At 34.4% G+C, this 18,595-nt stretch overlaps 1 protein-coding gene across 2 annotated transcripts in view; it reads left to right on the plus strand.

Moving 5' to 3' along the window:
• Positions 1 to 2,124: 2,124 nt before the first annotated feature.
• LOC129974965 (uncharacterized) overlaps positions 2,125 to 18,595 on the plus strand; it is a 55,844-nt gene continuing 39,373 nt past the window's right edge. Inside the window, exons 1-2 of one of the 2 annotated variants that reach the window (XM_056087784.1) lie at positions 2,125 to 2,514; positions 13,554 to 14,654. In XM_056087784.1, coding sequence (XP_055943759.1) covers positions 2,125 to 2,514; positions 13,554 to 14,654 — 1,491 coding nt within the window. Of the gene's footprint in view, positions 2,515 to 9,836; positions 10,197 to 13,553; positions 14,655 to 18,595 lie in introns of those variants that run through there. The other variant, XM_056087785.1, reaches the window with a different exon arrangement.

The following is an 18,595-nucleotide window of genomic DNA, read 5'->3' on the forward strand; positions in this document are numbered from 1 at the left end:
ATGAAATTCTAGTGACTAAATGAACATAATCAGACTATAGAAACATGACCAATTATATTTGATAAAGTATTAATATTGTTACGAAATTTCCGGGGGTTCGTTTAGATAGTGGGAGTTATATGGTGTGGAGAACGCTCAATCAGCAGGCGGCAGTAGAAAATAAAACAACGACGTTTATTTACACGAAGACACACAGGACAGCACAAAGACGACAACTATATACAGCACAGAAGACGATGATCTTCAGCCGAGACGTGCAGCATACAACAGTATACACAGCAGCTCTACTCCGTCGCTGCTCCGCTAGTCCCTGAAAGACGAGTTCTTCACTGTTGCTTCCAACTACTCTTCGACTCCACTGGTCCACGACTCGACTCACCACTGCCCGGCAGCTGCGGGTGCTTCCTTTTATAGGTCTCAGGAGGCGGGGCTAGAAGCCTCTCAACCAATCAGGAACGTTCGAGGCGTAACTTCGAGGGAACATTCTCGATGTTTCGGGTATAATCTATTTTGGCGCCAAAGTCGCCAAATTTGTTGCCAAGTCGCCAAATGGTCGTCAAGTTTGTCGCCAAGCTCTGGGACCTCCCATGGAACCAACTATGCTGGGAAGCCGCCTCACAGATTCGTAACAATATGATCTTAATATTATATAATTCATAGAATTTATATTTGCTACAGACTTATTTATTAGGCAATTAAAAGAAGTTTTTTAATCGACATATTACTTATGACTATTACTACTTCTCTTACTAGTGGTCCTAGGTAGATGCCTGAGCTGCAGCACTAGCTTAAATTAAAAATTTGCTAAAATGTTAAATTAAGTAGATCAGTTATTAAAAGCGTGACTTCGTAATATTGATATGGATTGTTAGTTGCGAGCGATTTCGATGAAATCTTTTATGCATAACTTGATATTCTTTGTTTCTTCATTAAAGTATTTTTAAATTTCATATTAAGATACCAATTTTTATTGTGTTATTTTAATAACCTTCTTAATGCTTCCTATCACCTGTCAATATCGCGTGAAAATCATGACTGCTTTCATTATTTAAGGTTTTACTATACATTTTCAGTAACTTAACACTTTAATTATTTATTATTTTTGATTTCAACATAAAAGTGGTGCAGTGCAGTTCCGTCTTATATGAGATTGAAACATGTCGATTAAAATATAACATAAGAGAAAGTTTTTAATAATATGGCATGATGAATTTATTTTTTTAATATCCTTGTGGGCTTTGTGCACTTGTATACTTACGGCCTTCGCGATAAATCGTCAAAAAAGATAGCCGTTGCTTAACGAAGTCGCCAACCATCTTGGCGAAATTTTGACTTCTTATGAATAATAGAACTCCACGATCTTGGCGTAATCTGAAAATCGTTAAATAAATATATTATTCTTATAATCGCCAACCAATCGTAATCTTATAATCGCCAACTGAACCCAAAGCCATAAAAATAAACAATTTTTCAAATAAAATGTAGAAAAGTTCTCTAATTATATTTATTCTTCTCGATGATTTTCCAGCTCCAAGAAATTTTTGAGTTGGAAAAAACTAGGCAAAAAAAAAAAAAAAAAAAAACGGTATTCAGGTTATAAGTTACGAAGAAAGAAAAAAAATCGTCTGCTTTGTAGGATTAAAAACGGAATAAACAATGCTATTAGAATTCTAATCACGAATACGAATCAGCAGACGAAATTTTGTATTAAACTGGAAATGAAAATATAAACATAGTTGAAAATATACAGTGTTCAGTATACCAAAAATCTCTACATAACGAACTTTGTAGAGATCCTAGGATTGATATTAGAAAAATAGTTTCTGTATATCGAATAAAATTTCTATATATCGAATAAAAATAAGAAACCAAATTTACGCATTGCAGTCAAAAAGGAGCCAATGGCTTTCGTTCATAAGAGAGGAAATAAATAAAGGAAAAAAACCGTTTCATCGATTCTTACTCCAATAAAAATTCCCGGAAGACCGGAAGGTTCTTTACGAAAAAGCAATAAGCGCTTGTCGGTGAGTCATGTGTTATTCTTAGCTTCTGTTCGACGAATCCTAACCCGGAGTAAGATTTTTACTTTAAATTCAGTTTTGCTCTGAATTTCTAAGAGAGAACATGCCCCCTCAAAGAAAATCTTTAAGCTTGAGAGAGAAGTTCAGTTTAGTAAAAGATGTGGAAAATGGGATGAAAAATAAAGACGTGGCAAAAAAGTACGATATCTCGACGAGCACGGTATCAACAATTTTGAGAAATCGCGATACGGTTATGAAGACCTTTGAAATCGTCGGAGGAGACCGGAAGCGATTTAAATCCTTGAAGTTTGACAAAATCGATGAGGCAGTGTTGAAATGGGTGAAAATGGTACAAGACAAGAATATACCTGTGTCTGGGTCTCTCATTAAAGATAAAGCGACGGAATGTGCTGCGAATTTAGGAATTTCGAACTTCTTGGCCAGTTCAGGATGGCTCGATAAGTTTAAAAAACGACATGGCATTCTAGAAAAGGTAATATTCTTTTTATGTATAAATTTATCCTTGAACAATTAACTATGCATTATATTTTAGTAAAAAAAATGATGAAGAATGGACAGCAAAATTTTCTACATATTAAAATTTTTATATATCGAATTTTTTATTCATCGATATATAGAAAATATCTATATATCGAATTTTTTATTATCAATATATATAGAAAATTTCTATAAATCGAATTTTTTTTATTATCAATATATATAGAAAATTTCTATAAATCGAATTTTTTACTATGAATATATATAGAAAATTTCTATAAATCGAGTTTTTTATTATCAATATATATAGAAAATTTCTATATATCGAAACCCTCAAACTCGGTATGTAGCGGCAGTATGGCTGTGTTTATAAAAATAATACCTTATTATTATTTTTTGTTTGTTTAATCCACACACGATTTTTTTAATATCTTGCAAATAATGAAAACACATGCTATAAAAAATAATAAATAATTTTTGATAGACGAAAAACATCACATGAATGAAGTGGTAAAATAAAACTGAAAGAGTGTATTCTAACTAAAAGTAAATTATTTTTTAGTTTACACACCGTACAAAAATAGTTTCATTTTCTATTTTATTTTTGTTTTTTTTTATCAAATATTTCTTTTTTATTATAATTCTATTTTGAAACTATTTTACACAAATTTCCTTTTACAGGGGTATAAAATAATGATAATCCTTAATTTAAATATGTAACTCTATCATCTATGTAAAAGAGAAAGTTTTCTCTCTAAGATATAAATAAAAATAAAACACAGAATCGCCCCTCCCCCCCCAAAAAAAATTACAGAATCAAGTATTATTATTTTATTTATTCTTTTTCGAGCAGATTATTTCCCTTCTTAAATTTCAAAGAATAAAATTGAAAAAGATACAAAAATGAGATAAGCATCTTCTAGACAGCAAATAAATAAATAAATAAATAAAAAATAAAGATTGAATGTAAAAAAGAATATGACATGTAAAAAAACTTTTATTTGCATAAAATCCAGCCAGAAAGTTTAATTTTATTTTATCATGTAACTATCTTGAACTGCTTAACTATTTCGGAAAAAATTCGCTCATATCTAACATTTTTAATGTAACAAAATATTTAATGCACAGAATATTAAATACTAGTTATGTTTCAGAGTATAATAGTCATTGAGAATTATAGTTAAATGTTTCATAGCATTTGCAGCAAAATTTGAAGAAAATTCAATTTGTACACTTTTTTTATGTAAACTTTTTTCGTGTGAAAATTTTTCACTTTTTCGTTTATACAGATGTTTGTTTTTAAACATTGTGAATTTTTGTTTCCATAGCTTTTACTTTACAAACTTGAAAAAAATTCTGCAGAAAAAATCGTTGAAGAAAAATGGCGAGATGAAATTCGAAATATTATTTTTTTAATTCTTTATATTAATTTTATATTTTTATCAATTTATTTTTAATTAATTATAAAACTATTTAATTTTTATTAGTTTACTCCATAATTAATCAATGAAATAATTTGCTTGTACAATTTTTGACATCAAGTTATTTTATAATTTTTTTATTAATAATCATAGTTTTTGGCATTGATTGATTTCTAATTCAATATTCTTTATTAATTTCACTCAATTTAAATTAGATTTTCAAAACTACATTCGGAAATAAAATTGTGCAGATTTAGATTAAATTATAGAATATTCCATTTTTATTTATTCTTCTTACACATTCGTGTTCTTACACATTATAGAAAAGAGAATTTATTGTTGTTCGTAATCTGCGCAAAATAATATTTTAATGAGGAATTGTCGTTATCAGTTTGATCTAAGAATTTCTCTATGGATACACTTTTTCCTTTACAGTTATTTTTAGTCATATGACTACCAATATCAGCAAAGTAATTGTTTCCAATGACTTTCAGCTTATTGTATAAAATAGCTGTGTTTGCAATAAAACATTTCAATCCAATCGATTGTTATTTGCGATAAGAGGCGAGTTGAACCCCGCGAGCTAAAGTCGCCGAATGGGCGTAAACGATCCGCATCGGTTGTGACGTCAGACTAACCCGTATGTAGCGTCATTTATTACGTCAGTCTACCGTCGTCCTGCTTATAGTGGCGCCACAATGTCGAAGCTTATGGAACATTCTCAGCGTTTTTCGTCACGTCGCTGTAAGCGTTCGTTCCAGTTGGAAAATTAATCGTCTGCTCGTTGATCTTGTTTATAAAATCGTCTGAAGATACTTTTATTACGGAATCGTTTAAAATGGGAGACGAAATAGTGACGCCGGATAACCAGCTGGATATAGAGGATAATAAAGCCGAAGAACAAGATAATAACAGTAATTCAGCTTCGGCGTATGATCCGGTTGCCGGAGATAATCTGGGCGATTATATAGAAATGCCTGTTGTACATAAACGTAAAGCTTTGACTTTAAAGCAAAAAGCTGACATTATTGCGGCATATGATGAGAATCCATTTATATCGAAAGTTGAGCTGGCTAGGAGGTTCAATCTTTCCAGAACTACCTTGCATTCGATTGTCGCAAAGCGAGACGCCATTTCAGAATCCATGAAGAAGTTCGGTTCGTATTCGAGCATGAGGAAAAAATCGAGGACTTCCCCATTTCAGGAAATAGAGGGAAAATTGCTTCTGTGGATGGAGTACGCGAAGGATTTGAATTTGCCTGTGAATGGGTTCACGTTGCGACGACAGGCGATGGCTATTGCCAAAGACTTAGGTTTTGAGAAATTCACGGCTTCCAATGGTTGGATCGAACGCTTCAAAAGTAGACATAACGACTACTGGAAAGCTTGCAAGGTAAGATGAATTTAAGTTTTCGAGCGAGAATGCGAGATTGATAGCTGGTAATCATCCTCACAGACTTGATGGGCTGGTTGATTAGAGTTTTAGAATGATATTTTGAGTGTGTGTTGAAAGATGATGAAGTCAGCTTTAGTTAATTAGTTACATAATACGATGGCTATTTTGGGGCTTCTCACGTACTTTTGATCAGTGGTCAGTTATGTACATTAGCAATCTTGTAGAATCAATACTAAGGCTATTTTGGGGCAGTTTTGAACCTTTTTCAGATGACGAAGGCGATACCTGTTCTGGTATTCCTTCTTCATATCAACGGGAGGAGACTGGCTAATTAGGGGTGAGCACACAACGGATCTTGAATGGAATCATGCTTTAAATGAGGAGCCCTATGGGTTAGGCCACTGCAGCCTCGAACAATGATCAGATTACGAGGACGATATCTGAGATGTCAACTAGGGTTAGCGGTGTATTGATGATAAAGTCTGAGATTTGCGGCTGGATGGTTTTTGAATTGAAACAGATTCCATTAAATATGCATGTCTGCTGCCCGTCTGACATTCTGACGGGCACCAGGCATGCATTCTCCCTTTGGGGTGTGTTTAGAAGTTTGGAGAGGGAGTACCAACTTGGGTGTCACTTCCGTCGTCTCGAATCAGAAGTGCGAAGTCCACCCCATAATAACCCTCGAATTGTTTCACAACGGGACACAGTGTATAACCAATTCCATCCCTGAATTTTCCCGCCACGCTGACGGAAAACGTTTGATCTTTGACTTCAGATTAAACATTCACCCAGCCTTTAGCTGATTGGACCAACTACTCCCCTTTGCGCCCCGGTTTCCAGAACGTAATCTACTCTTGGTTCAGTTCAGTTATGTATCTAGGAGTTGAAACAAGTAGGAAAAGTGGCATGGGTTCTATTGTAAGAGGTTCCATATTCGTAAGCATTTAGAAGAAATATTCTTTTCTAAGAATCTGGATGGGGGGGGGATGGTTCCAACTACATCTGAAAGAAACTGAAGCATTCTTTTCTACCGGCTGATTTAGGGTCATGATTAAATTAACATTCTAGAATATATATATATATTATTCAAATATATTATGCACCGATAATAAGAAAAGAAAAAAATTCTGCACAGATAAATTATAATTAAAATAAATCTGCTCTCATTGTTAAAAAAAAAAAAAAAAAAAATACAAAAAAATATCGAAGGAATTTTCTGCCCTCCTTATTTTCCTCTTCAAGATCGGTTCTTCTTTCTCACCAACTTTGAAAATATAGAAAGAAGATGGGTGGCCGTTGTAGTGTAAAGTTTTTTCCCCATATATATTTCTCATATTTTTTCCTATTGGAGCACCGTGATACCTAATGCTGCCCCTGCGGACATCATCTTCGGTCTTGTCTTAGTATAAAACCTTGACCTTCCGGAAGTTGCGGTTAAGCCACATGTTGTCTTGAACTAAATTTCACGTGATTTGAAGGGTCATACTATTTGCAGATTGGATATTAGAAATAATAAAGGCCGATTCTTTTTAACCTATTAATTGCGGAATATATATTTTTAAAAGTCCCATAAATCCTCCTTTTTAAAGACAAACGATGACGCATACACATGTCGAACGCAATATAGATGGTTGTATAGTAAATTTTGCAAATGGATCATAACAAAGCGAAAAAAGATTTCACTTTTATTAGATTAAAAATGACACATCGACAGCGCCAAAATGATGATTTGGATTTACATGTTGCAAACGTACTTAACTGATTGGCATTAAGTAAAGTACGTTTTTTCAGTAAATTTCTTTTAATAACATTAAGTTTAATATATTTACTTCCCATATTGAAGCACACTAGAGCTATTTAAGTGTCGGGTCTCATTCTTTTGAACTGTGGTCAGGTGACGGGAGTGGCACCTGAGCTGCTTCTCCTTCCAAATGCATGAGTTTAATTTTGTTTATTTTAGTTATATCGACGTCCCGTTTTAAAGCAACACTAAACCTCGTAATTTTGAACCGCAGTCAGATGACGAGGACGACACTGGAGTCCCCCCCCCCCTTCTTCTAAAGGCATGAGTCATACAAGAAAGGAAAGCATTTAATCCCAGTGCTATCCATTGGAGTCAAATGTTTAATGTATTCCAGGTTTGCTTCCACTACGGTTCTTTGATGGTACTGGATATCGAACCTAGAGCCTTCGGACTCCAATTTCGAGATCTTACCTCTAGATCACAGTCTCTAAATTCATCCCGATTAACCCTTTCTAGGGCCGTAAGAAGTATGCTTCCCACCAATTTTATCAATCTTTGTATGAATTTATGTAGGTTGGCATAAGTTCTGACAAATTTTTTTAGAAAGACAGAAACTCAGATGCTTTAGTTCTTTCTTTTACACAAAATGATGTGTCTTGATTTGCTACTTAATTATTAATTAACCAAATAAATTTAATTTGATTAATTAATTAATCTAATAAGCTAAATGAATCCCTTTTCTTATTCTAATTTCAAGCCAAAAAATATTTTAACATAATATGACTAGAAAAAAATGATCCTTTAAAGGGTTAAGATAATTGTCAAATAAAATTTCATTTATTTTGCTAAGAAGGTTCAGTTATTATTGTTATATAAACATCGCAACTGCCTTTTTTGGGGTTTTAGGGTAGAAAATCTTTTTCATTGATATTTATAAAACATTTTAAAGAGATAATAAAATTTTAAAGAAGTTGCATTCAAATTCCTTGTATTATTTTCAAAAGAAATCGGAAAAGAAATACAAAAATGTACTTCAAAATGACGATGCTTTAACTTCAAAATATGGCTAATGGACAGTATACATCAGATGAAACCTATTTAATTGGGAATGAATATCAATTTACTATGCAAAACTAGAAAGAAGCAATAAAATATGATTAAGTTTAGTTACAGAAATAAAATACAACTTTGCTATAAATAGAGAGCTAATGAGTTAAAGAGTTTCGAAAGATCAGCAAAAATCTAAATTTCCGTATTGAAATTATCCTTCCTCGACCGTTTCCACGTTTGAATCTCAGCTTCTGGTATTGGTAACAACTGTGCCTCCAATTTTGATTATTTTTGTTGAATCTGACAGCAACCACTTTCGCTCTTCGATTTTCAAAATTTGATTAATTAATAGCAGCGGTCTTCAGTAATTTTGTGCTAACATTTGAATTCACGAGGATGACTTTATTTTGTTATTAAAAGTATTATTATTATTATTATCCAAACTTTTTTCTCCTACTCAGACGAAGAATCTCTAGAAAATTGATTTTAATTTAGCTATATTTTAAGTTAACTTATCATATTTTAGTTTAATTTATTAATTTTTATTTAATTTTTATTAATTTTTAGTTTATTTACCGAGTTTAATTAATTATATATATTTTAAACACAAGGGCTATTTTTAAGCAGAATTCATAATTTTGAACTATAATCAGATGACGAGGAAACACATGAGCTGGCACCTGCTGCATTTACTCACATGCCACATTAACAGGAATTTATTTGATTTGACCCCGTGGGATTTAGTATTTATCAAATCTTGTTAAACAACGTTTTTTTTTTTTTTTTTTTTATGAAACCAGGTTTTGGACTTTGAACCCTTCGGCATCAAAACCGAGACCTTGCCACGAAAAGAGATTGAAAATGACTTTTAATTTACTTTACAGTATTCAATTACAACACAATTCCAACTATTCGAATACTAATTATTTAAACAGATTTTAGGTGGGGGAAAAAAAGGTAAATGGGGAAAATGCCATTGGCCTTGGATTAATCAGTGGCCTTGATGCGTTCTTTCCTTACTGATGGAGGCTATTTTTAACAAATGAAATTGGGTACATGTAGCGGCGTAACAAGGAAAAATGCGCTTGGAGTGTAATATGCGTTTTCGCCCCCGATTGTAAACCCCAAATTTAAATGGCACTCGGGGCATGGTTAAAATTGTTCATGTTTTCATATACTTCAGTTTAAAAAAAGTTACATAAATGTACTAATGTTTTGTCTTCATGTTGCTCCTCCCCCCCCCCCAATGGCACACTGAACATCTCTACACTTTTTGCTCCTCCTCCCCCTGATTATTTACAATTTTTAAAATTAAATTTAACAACTTATGTTTATTAAATCTTATTTCATTAATTTAATTTTATTCGATATCTAATGGCTACGTTGCTTGATTTTTTAAAACTTTTTTTTCAATCATCCGAAATTTCATATATCCGAATCGATCTGATCTCTCTTTAATTCGGATAATTTGAGTTCAGCTATTTTGGAGTAATCTGCTAATAATCGATATTGCCACACAAATTGCAAAAGGTTGTAAGATAAAAAAAAAAAAAAATCAATTTTCACTTCTCTTATTGCTTATCGTCGCTTTTACATTTAAATGTCAGAGGTCAAATCCGTATTTACGTCACTTGTTATGTTTTGAAGTAGCAGCTGAAACAACGAGCGAGATATTTCATTTGACAGCAGATAGTACTCTCACATCACAAACATCAGTTTCAGAGCAGATGCTGCTATCCGTACTAGAGCTACGCATCAATAAAAATTCTTTACTTAATTTGACATACGACGTTTTGTTATGACAGCGAGGATGTGACATTTTGTGAATTCCACCTGGTGGCAGAATCTTGCGTTTGTTCAGCTGATCCAACGAACAGTACAGCCAGATGTCAAATTGCGTTGAAACATCTAGCATATGTCTAAAAAGATCACAATCCAACTGTCAGTCGCCAAAAGGTTCTATGTTTTTGTAGCTGATCGTTTTAACTACGAAACGAAGGAATATTTGTCTGGTTCTTAGTGCAGGTGTTTTAGAATCGCAGATCTACCCGGATTGAGATAAGGTAAGATACATTTGAATTTAGAAATGTTTTGAAACATTTTTATATAGAATTTTTATTGTTTTTAATGCTACATACCTTTGGTTCACTATACCTATTAAGAATTTAACAGTCTAAAAGTTGTTTATTTATATTTTAACTACAGTAGAATTGCAATTATCCGAATCCTAGTTATCCGAAACTCCAACCATCAACTTTGAGAGAATAAAGATAGAAAAGACATATTTACATACATGTAATAAATTTCAAACATTATTTAATTTGCTCTTTTATTTATTATTATTATTATTTTTTTTTACTTTTTTTATATGCGTAGTATAGAAAAAGTATAGTTGATCGGCAAAAAATTCGAGCTCGAGATTTTGATGATTTAGTTTAGTTTAGTTATATTAACGTCCCGTTTGAAGCAACACTAGGGCTACTTTGGGACGGACCTCGTCATTTTGAACCTTGTCAGATGACGAGGACGACACCTGAGCTGGCACCCCCCTCTCCACACCACACCAGCGGAAGGACGTTTGGTCAGGACAAATTTAACGTGCAACAGACCCCCTTACACGACGGTTCTTCGGTGGAATCGGGTCTCGAACCTGAAAACTTCCGGTTCAGAAGCCGAGGCCTTACGACTAGGCCACCGTGGCCTCGAGATTTTGATGAATCTCCACGTTTCGAAAAACACATTTTTGAAAAATGTCCTTCTGTCTGTCTATCTGTGACAAAGATGATTCAAAAACGGTTTGTGCTAGACGGTTGAAATTTGGTATACGGTCTTTACGCTAAATTTGCAGATTTCCGTCAAACGGAGCAAAATCTGTTCTGAAGAAATTCGTCTGTCTGGCTTTTCGCCTGTAAGTACAAAACGGTGAGAGCTAGATAGATAAAATTCGGTGCACAGATTTAATATCTGTAGTATAGCTACCAAATTCAATGACAAGTTGACTGTCTGTCGGTCTGTACTTTCAGAAATATGTAAACATGATAGTTCAAAAACACAATGACTTAAATATATCATGTTTGGTGCGGGACTTTATAACCGCAAGTGCAATTCACTAAATTTGTACCAAATTTTTGTTCCAATCGGTTGAGAAAAACATATCTAAAACATAAATACAGTTTTTAGGTACTATCAACACATACCAGGGATTAATTGCCAAATAATTCGCCAAGAATGACACGATGGATTCAGTAAAATCGCTAAATTCACGCCAAAAGTTAATATTTCATAACTATTGCACGTCAATGCCATGTAAGGCAGTTTCTAGCATGAGATTAGGTATTATTAGAAGGTATGCGAGAAAAGTTTTAGAAGGCCTCTCCTCCTGGTTTTTTTTCACATATCCGAATCGATTTGATCCCGTTTCATTCGAATAATTGTGTTCTCCTGTGGACAACACTTTGTTAAACCCTTAAAATAAACATTATTTATGGTCTCTGTCATAGTTACAGCTCATTAATGATGATTATTTTGAGGCCAAAATTACATCATTCGTGATCTCAATTATCATCAGTCCAGTCTTGAGAAGACGGGGAGAAAGTGTGTGTGTGTGTGGGGGGGGGGGGTACATAATAGTTAAATTACATTGCAACTCTACTGTAACTTGGGTACTGTTGCCTATCTCTGTTGCTTAATTTTTTTTATTATTTCTATTCATTTTGAATAAATTATTAAATGAACAAGTAATTATTAAACCTTTGACTTGATGTTGGATAGTTTCAATAAAAAATCTTATTAGTTCATTTTATCAGGAATATTGATAGAGGAGATGTTTCGTCGTTGTAACACGTTTAGTAATCAGTCTGCGGGAAATATTATACTTCACTACTAATAATTAATCACATATAATCAGGTAGTCAGGAATCTTGATAGAGGAGATGTCGGCTGGGTGTAATTCGATTATTTGTGATCATTCTACGGCGAATGCTACAAATAATTACGTATAATCAGGAATATTGATAGAGGAGATGCTTCGTCGTTGTGACACGTTTAGTAATCAGTCTGCGGGAAATATTATACTTCACTACAAATAATTAATCACGTATAATCAGGTAGTCAGGAATCTTGATAGAGGAGATGTCGGCTGGGTGTAATTCGATTATTTGTGATCATTCTACGGCGAATGCTACAAATAATTACGTATAATCAGAAATATTGATAGAGGAGATGCTTCGTCGTTGTGACACGTTTAGTAATCAGTCTGCGGGAAATATTATACTTCACTACTAATAATTAATCACATATAATCAGGTAGTCAGGAATCTTGATAGAGGAGATGTCGGCTGGGTGTAATTCGATTATTTGTGATCATTCTACGGCGAATGCTACAAATAATTACGTATAATCAGGAATATTGATAGAGGAGATGCTTCGTCGTTGTAACACGTTTAGTAATCAGTCTGCGGGAAATATTATACTTCACTACAAATAATTAATCACGTATAATCAGGTAGTCAGGAATCTTGATAGAGGAGATGTCGGCTGGGTGTAATTCGATTATTTGTGATCATTCTACGGCGAATGCTACAAATAATTACGTATAATCAGGAATATTGATAGAGGAGATGCTTCGTCGTTGCAACACGTTTAGTAATCAGTCTGCGGGAAATATTATACTTCACTACTAATAATTAATCACGTATAATCAGGTAGTCAGGAATCTTGATAGAGGAGATGTCGGCTGGGTGTAATTCGATTATTTGTGATCATTCTACGGCGAATGCTACAAATAATTACGTATAATCAGGAATATTGATAGAGGAGATGCTTCGTCGTTGTAACACGTTTAGTAATCAGTCTGGGGGAAATATTATACTACACTACTAATAATTAATCACGTATAATCAGGTAGTCAGGAATATTGATAGAGGAGATGTCGTCTTGGTTCAATTCGATTATTTGTGATCATTCTACGGCGAATGCTACATATAATTACGTATAATCAGGAATATTGATAGAGGGGATGCTTTGTCGTTGTGACACGTTTAAAAATCAGTCTGCCGGAAATATTATACTTCACTACAAATAATTAATCACGTATAATCAGGTAGTCAGGAATATTGATAGAGGAGATATTAATTCGGTGTAGCAAACACGGCGAATGATATTTTAATACCTATAATTAAATATAACCAAGAATTATAAAAAATCAAGCAGCGGGATTTTTATTGAAATTTTGTTATACACTGTTATGTCTACTGAAAAGCAAAGATATTCGTTATGAATTTCGGATCTAGTGTTAGTAGGACTTTTGTATTCATTCCAATATCTTTACTGACTGTTACTTGCCCTTAAGTCGTAGAATAGCAGCAATATTAAATTATTAAAATAAATGGTATGAGTACAGTATTTTGTTTTTGTTTCAGAAAAGAATGATCTTTTCGGAGTCAATTGAATATCAGTCAGATCCAAGATCTGATGACGAAGAAGTCAGTTCTCCTAAAAGGAGCAAAGCTTTTTCGAGCAAACAGACAACCGTAGGACTAGAAGAAGATTCAAATGATATTATCACCAAGGAAGATCGAGGAGAATTTATTGAAAATCATAGAACTATTGTAGAATCTCAGAGGGGTGCTGGAAAAATCCAGACAGATACTGGAGTATATCAAAGAGATACCAGAAAATATTTTGGAGATACTGAAAAATATCATGTAGGAAATAAGCAATGCCAGATAGGTACTGAAAATTTTCAGGGAGATACTGAAAAATTTCAGAGAAATACAGAAGACTATCAGATAGACGCAGAAGAATATAAAAATGGTACTAAAGAATATCAGATTCGTAATGAAGAATGCCAGAGTCATAATGAAGAACATCAGAGAGGTATTCAAAAACACAAAAGACGTTTCGTGGTTGCATCGGTTGCTCCCAGGAAGAAACGGAGAACAGGTGGAGATGTAAATCCAAAACAGTGGGCGAGAAATGCAAACTCAGCTAAAAGAAGAATGGGCGAAAAATACGTAGGTTTGAAGAAGCTGGAGGATGGTAAATACAAGCTTGTTAATGAACGGAAAGAGAGACAGCTGCAACCCCGATGCAACTGCAGGAATACAAAGCGATTTAACTGCGAAAAAATAGTAGAAACAGAGAGGCAAAAACTTTTTCATCACTTTTGGAAAGGCATAGACAGTTGGGAAGGAAAAAAAGCTGTCATTGCATCTTTGGTAGACAAATCAAAACCAGACTATCGGCGTAAAACAACTAATATTGAGAATTTACGTAAGAATATCTCATTTAAATATTACCTGAAGAGGGGTGATGAGAAGGTTAGAGTATGTAAAACGATGTTCTTAAACACATTCGACCTAAGTGACAGGGCAGTCAGATCTTGGGTCATGAAATCGCCTCTAAATAGACATAAAATCGAAGAAAGAAATGAAAACGACATTGAAAATTTTCAATGTTGGAATGAGTGCAGTCTTAAAAATATTTCATTTTCAAGACAAGAAATAGAAACAAGGAATCAGGTCAGACATTTTTTTTTTTTGAATTTCTGACAAAAATATACTTGACAGTGGCATAGCGATAAGGGGCCAAGGGTGAATGTATATTCCAGACACCTGTCTTACAGGGATATATGTTGATTAAAATTTTGTGTTTTGCAATAGCACATTAAGGTATTTTGTGAGTCCAAGTGGTACTCATGATGAGATCATTATTTTAATAAATTCACATTTCAAAGCATTTCTTATTTAATTGACATTTGAATTATTTATTTTAGTTTAACATTTTATTTTAGTAACTTTGTTAATATATATATGTAATGATATTTTAAAGTCTAATTTAAATCTTAGTTAAATTCCAAATTTTTATCTTAATTTAGGCCATATTAATTTCATTCTAAAATGTTCACTCATTTCCTGATCCAATTACCACTTTTTATTTAATTATATTTAACACAAGCTCTAGAAAACTAATGACTTAAGCATTTTCTCATGTTCTGAGCGAAGGGATAAGAATTCGTAATGAATTCCCTCCATTCTTTTAAAGATACCTCAGATTCCTTTTCCTAAATCGACACGTGTCAAAGAAATCCCTATTAAAATCTCATAGTAAAATTACTGAAGGGAAAATGTTGGTCTCTTTTGCTCTTTTGTTCCGATGTCAAATTTTCAAAGAATTTTCAAAAGTCTTCTTCTCGGCCAAGTATCTGCTAAAATATGTTTACACACACACACACACACACATGCGTTTTTATTTATTTTTTAAAATATACATCATGGAAAAAGCAACTAAAGTAATAAAATTCTTAGAAAATTAACCATAACTAATAACTTATGGCTTTTTTATATTCAAAAGAAAGCATTTTATTACTGTGATAGATTATAAGGAAAACTAAATAACCTTCAAATAAATAAATATAACATTTAATATTATTATGAGTACATTTATGAAGAAAATCTATATATATGTAAAACGCTTATGTGGACGCAAAATCAGGCCGAATTTGTTAATAGCCGTTTGGCAACACTTCGACCTCCCCCGGGAACATCAATATGCGGTTTGATAAGATTTCTAGCGATCGCTTTGAAGATTTTTAATTTTTTCCTGCATCGGTTTGAAAATTTTTTAAACATAAAATTAAAGGTTAAAAAAAAAAAAAAAAAAAAAAAAAAAAAAACGGACTAAATCTTTTTACGATGAGTTTAAGTCGTGCCATATCAATTTTAAAACGAAATTGTCGAAAAAGAGAAGACAGGGCGAACGAAAATGCTCAAGAATCATTCCTAAGAAGATTCAGTCATAATGAACGAGACAGAGTTAAAGGTTCATGTGTACGGAGCGAAGTCTCCGAACTGCAGGAGCATAGTTGTGGGACTATGTCAGGACTCTGTTCTTTTTCCAGGCATGTTACTGGGAAAAAGAAGTAAATTCAAATGGCAAACTTGTTTTATTTTCTAAATATCATTTTTTTTATTCTGTTTCTATGGTATAGTTCCCAAATTTGAAAAATTGCGAGTAAAGCACAATTTTTATTTTAATTTGTTTCTTTGGTGGATGTATATAGCTATTTAAATGAAAGGTTGTTTGTGTTGAACTTTGATGCAGGTGATTTTTGTGAGTTTACTTTTTGCTTAACATTTTTTATTTCTTTCATTGTTTTATCATACTGTTACGAACCTGCGATGCGGCTTCCCAGCATAGTGGGTGCCATAGGAGGTCCCAGAGCTTGGCGACAAACTTGGTGATTATTTTACAACTTTGGCGCCAAAATGGATTATACCCGAAACATCGAGAATTTTCCCGATCCGTCCAGCAGGAACGGAGATACGCCTCGAACGTTCCTGATTGGTTGAGAGGCGTCTAGCACCGCCTCCTGAGACCTATAAAAGGAAGCATCCGCAGCTGCCGGGCAGTCGTGACCCAGGAGTGATGAGTCGAGTGGTGAACCAGTGGTGAATTGAGTAGTCGGAAGCGACGGTGAAGAACTCGTCTTCCGGGGACTAGCGGAGCAGCGACGGAGTAGAGCTGCTATGTATACCGTTGTATGCTGCATGTCTCGGCTGAAGATAATCGTCTTCTGTGCTGTATATAGTTGTCGTCTTTGTGCTGTCCTGTGTGTCTTCGTGTAAATAAACGTCGTTGTTTCATTTTCTACTACAGCCTGGTGATTGAGCGTTCTTCACACCATATAAGCGCCACTATCCAAACGAACCCCGGAAATTTCGTAACAATACTTTGGAATAAATTGAATCTGAATATATATCTTGCTAGACTAAAGTGGTTTAGTAGTTGGCGAGCGAGCGAAGCGATCCAATAGGAACTGCATTAGAAGTTCCTGGAGGTTGGCAAGCATAAGCGAGCGGGGGGGGGGCGGAACCCCCTTAGTATAGTATAATATTATTATAGATTTTAAGTACAGTTAAGGAATTTTAATTAAATATTGTTACGAAATTTCCCGGGGGTTCGTTTGGATAGTGGGAGTGGTATGGTGTGAAGAACGCCCAGTCAGCAGGCGGCAGTAGAAAATAAAACAACGACGTTTATTTACACGAAGACACACAGGACAGCACAAAGACGACAACTATAAACAGCACAAAAGACGATTATCTTCAGCCGAGACGTGAAGCATACAACAGTATACACAGCAGCTCTATTCCGTCGCTGCTCCGCTAGCCCTTGGAAGACGAGTTCTTCACCGTCGCTTCCGACTACTCTTCGACTCCACTGGTCCACAACTCAATTCACCGTCGGTTCACAACTACGACGATTCCACTGGTCCACGACCACTTTTCTCTGTCGCTTCCGACTACTCAATTCACCACTCGACTCACCGTCCGGTTCACAACTACTGAATTCACCACTGGTTAACCACTCGACTCACCGTCGGTTCACGACTACTCTTCGACTCCACTGGTTCGCAACCCAATTCACCGCTGCCCGGCAGCTGCGGGTGCTTCCTTTTATAGGTCTCAGGAGGCGGGGCTAGAAACCTCTCAACCAATCAGGAACGTTCGAGACGTATCTCCGTTCCTACTGGACGGATTGGTAAAATTCTCGATGTTTCAGGTATAATCTATTTTGACGCCAAAGTCGCCAAGTCGCCAAATAGTCGCCAAGCTTTGGGACCTCCCATGGAACCAACTATGCTGGAAAGCCGCATCGCAGATTCGTAACAATATTATTATAGATTTTAAGTAGAGTTAAGGAATTTCAATTAAATATAATATGAAAAGCTGCTATTTTACAGTACCTTTCAAATGAAAGGTAACATAACCAACTATCTTAAAATGTTAATTATTCATTTATTATAAATTAGTACCTAATTATATTTTGATATATTCTATAATAGTTTTAATATTTCATTGTAAGTGTACCTTGTTTTTCTGCCTGCAACCCTAGGCGACTACTTAGTCAGAAATCCGCCACTATTGACTTGTGCTACTGTTTTGTTAATGTCAAACTTAATGAAGGGGGGGATAGCATCTTGCACTGGCGCTTTTAATTCTGTTAAATCCCTGATGACGACTGGAGCGAAATAGTCACATTACGCCCCAGGCGTCATTTACTTTCGCTACGCCACTGACTACTTATTATATTCATTATATGTTGCACAGAAACAAAATAAAAAAATATAATAATAAAATAAAATTAGGGTATGGTATTCTAGTGGTAAAGTCTTGGCTTCAAAATTGAATTCCATTTTCGTAGCTCAATTCTATCGAGGAGCACCTTGTAGGCATGCCTGTGCACACTAAATCCACTAGGGCCAAATATTCTATGGGGAAATATTTGGCTGAAGTTTGGGGGGAGGGAATGGCCGGCTCAAGTGTTGTCTTTATCATCTGATTATAGCTCAAAATTGCGACGTCCATTCCAACATAACTTCGTGTTGCTTTAAAATGGTAACTTAAATATAAATAAACTGGGCAGATGTAGAATCAAATCATACGAGAAAAAGTAATTA

This window comes from Argiope bruennichi, chromosome 7, assembly GCF_947563725.1.
Source record: "Argiope bruennichi chromosome 7, qqArgBrue1.1, whole genome shotgun sequence".
NCBI classification, from domain to species: Eukaryota; Metazoa; Arthropoda; class Arachnida; order Araneae; family Araneidae; genus Argiope; species Argiope bruennichi.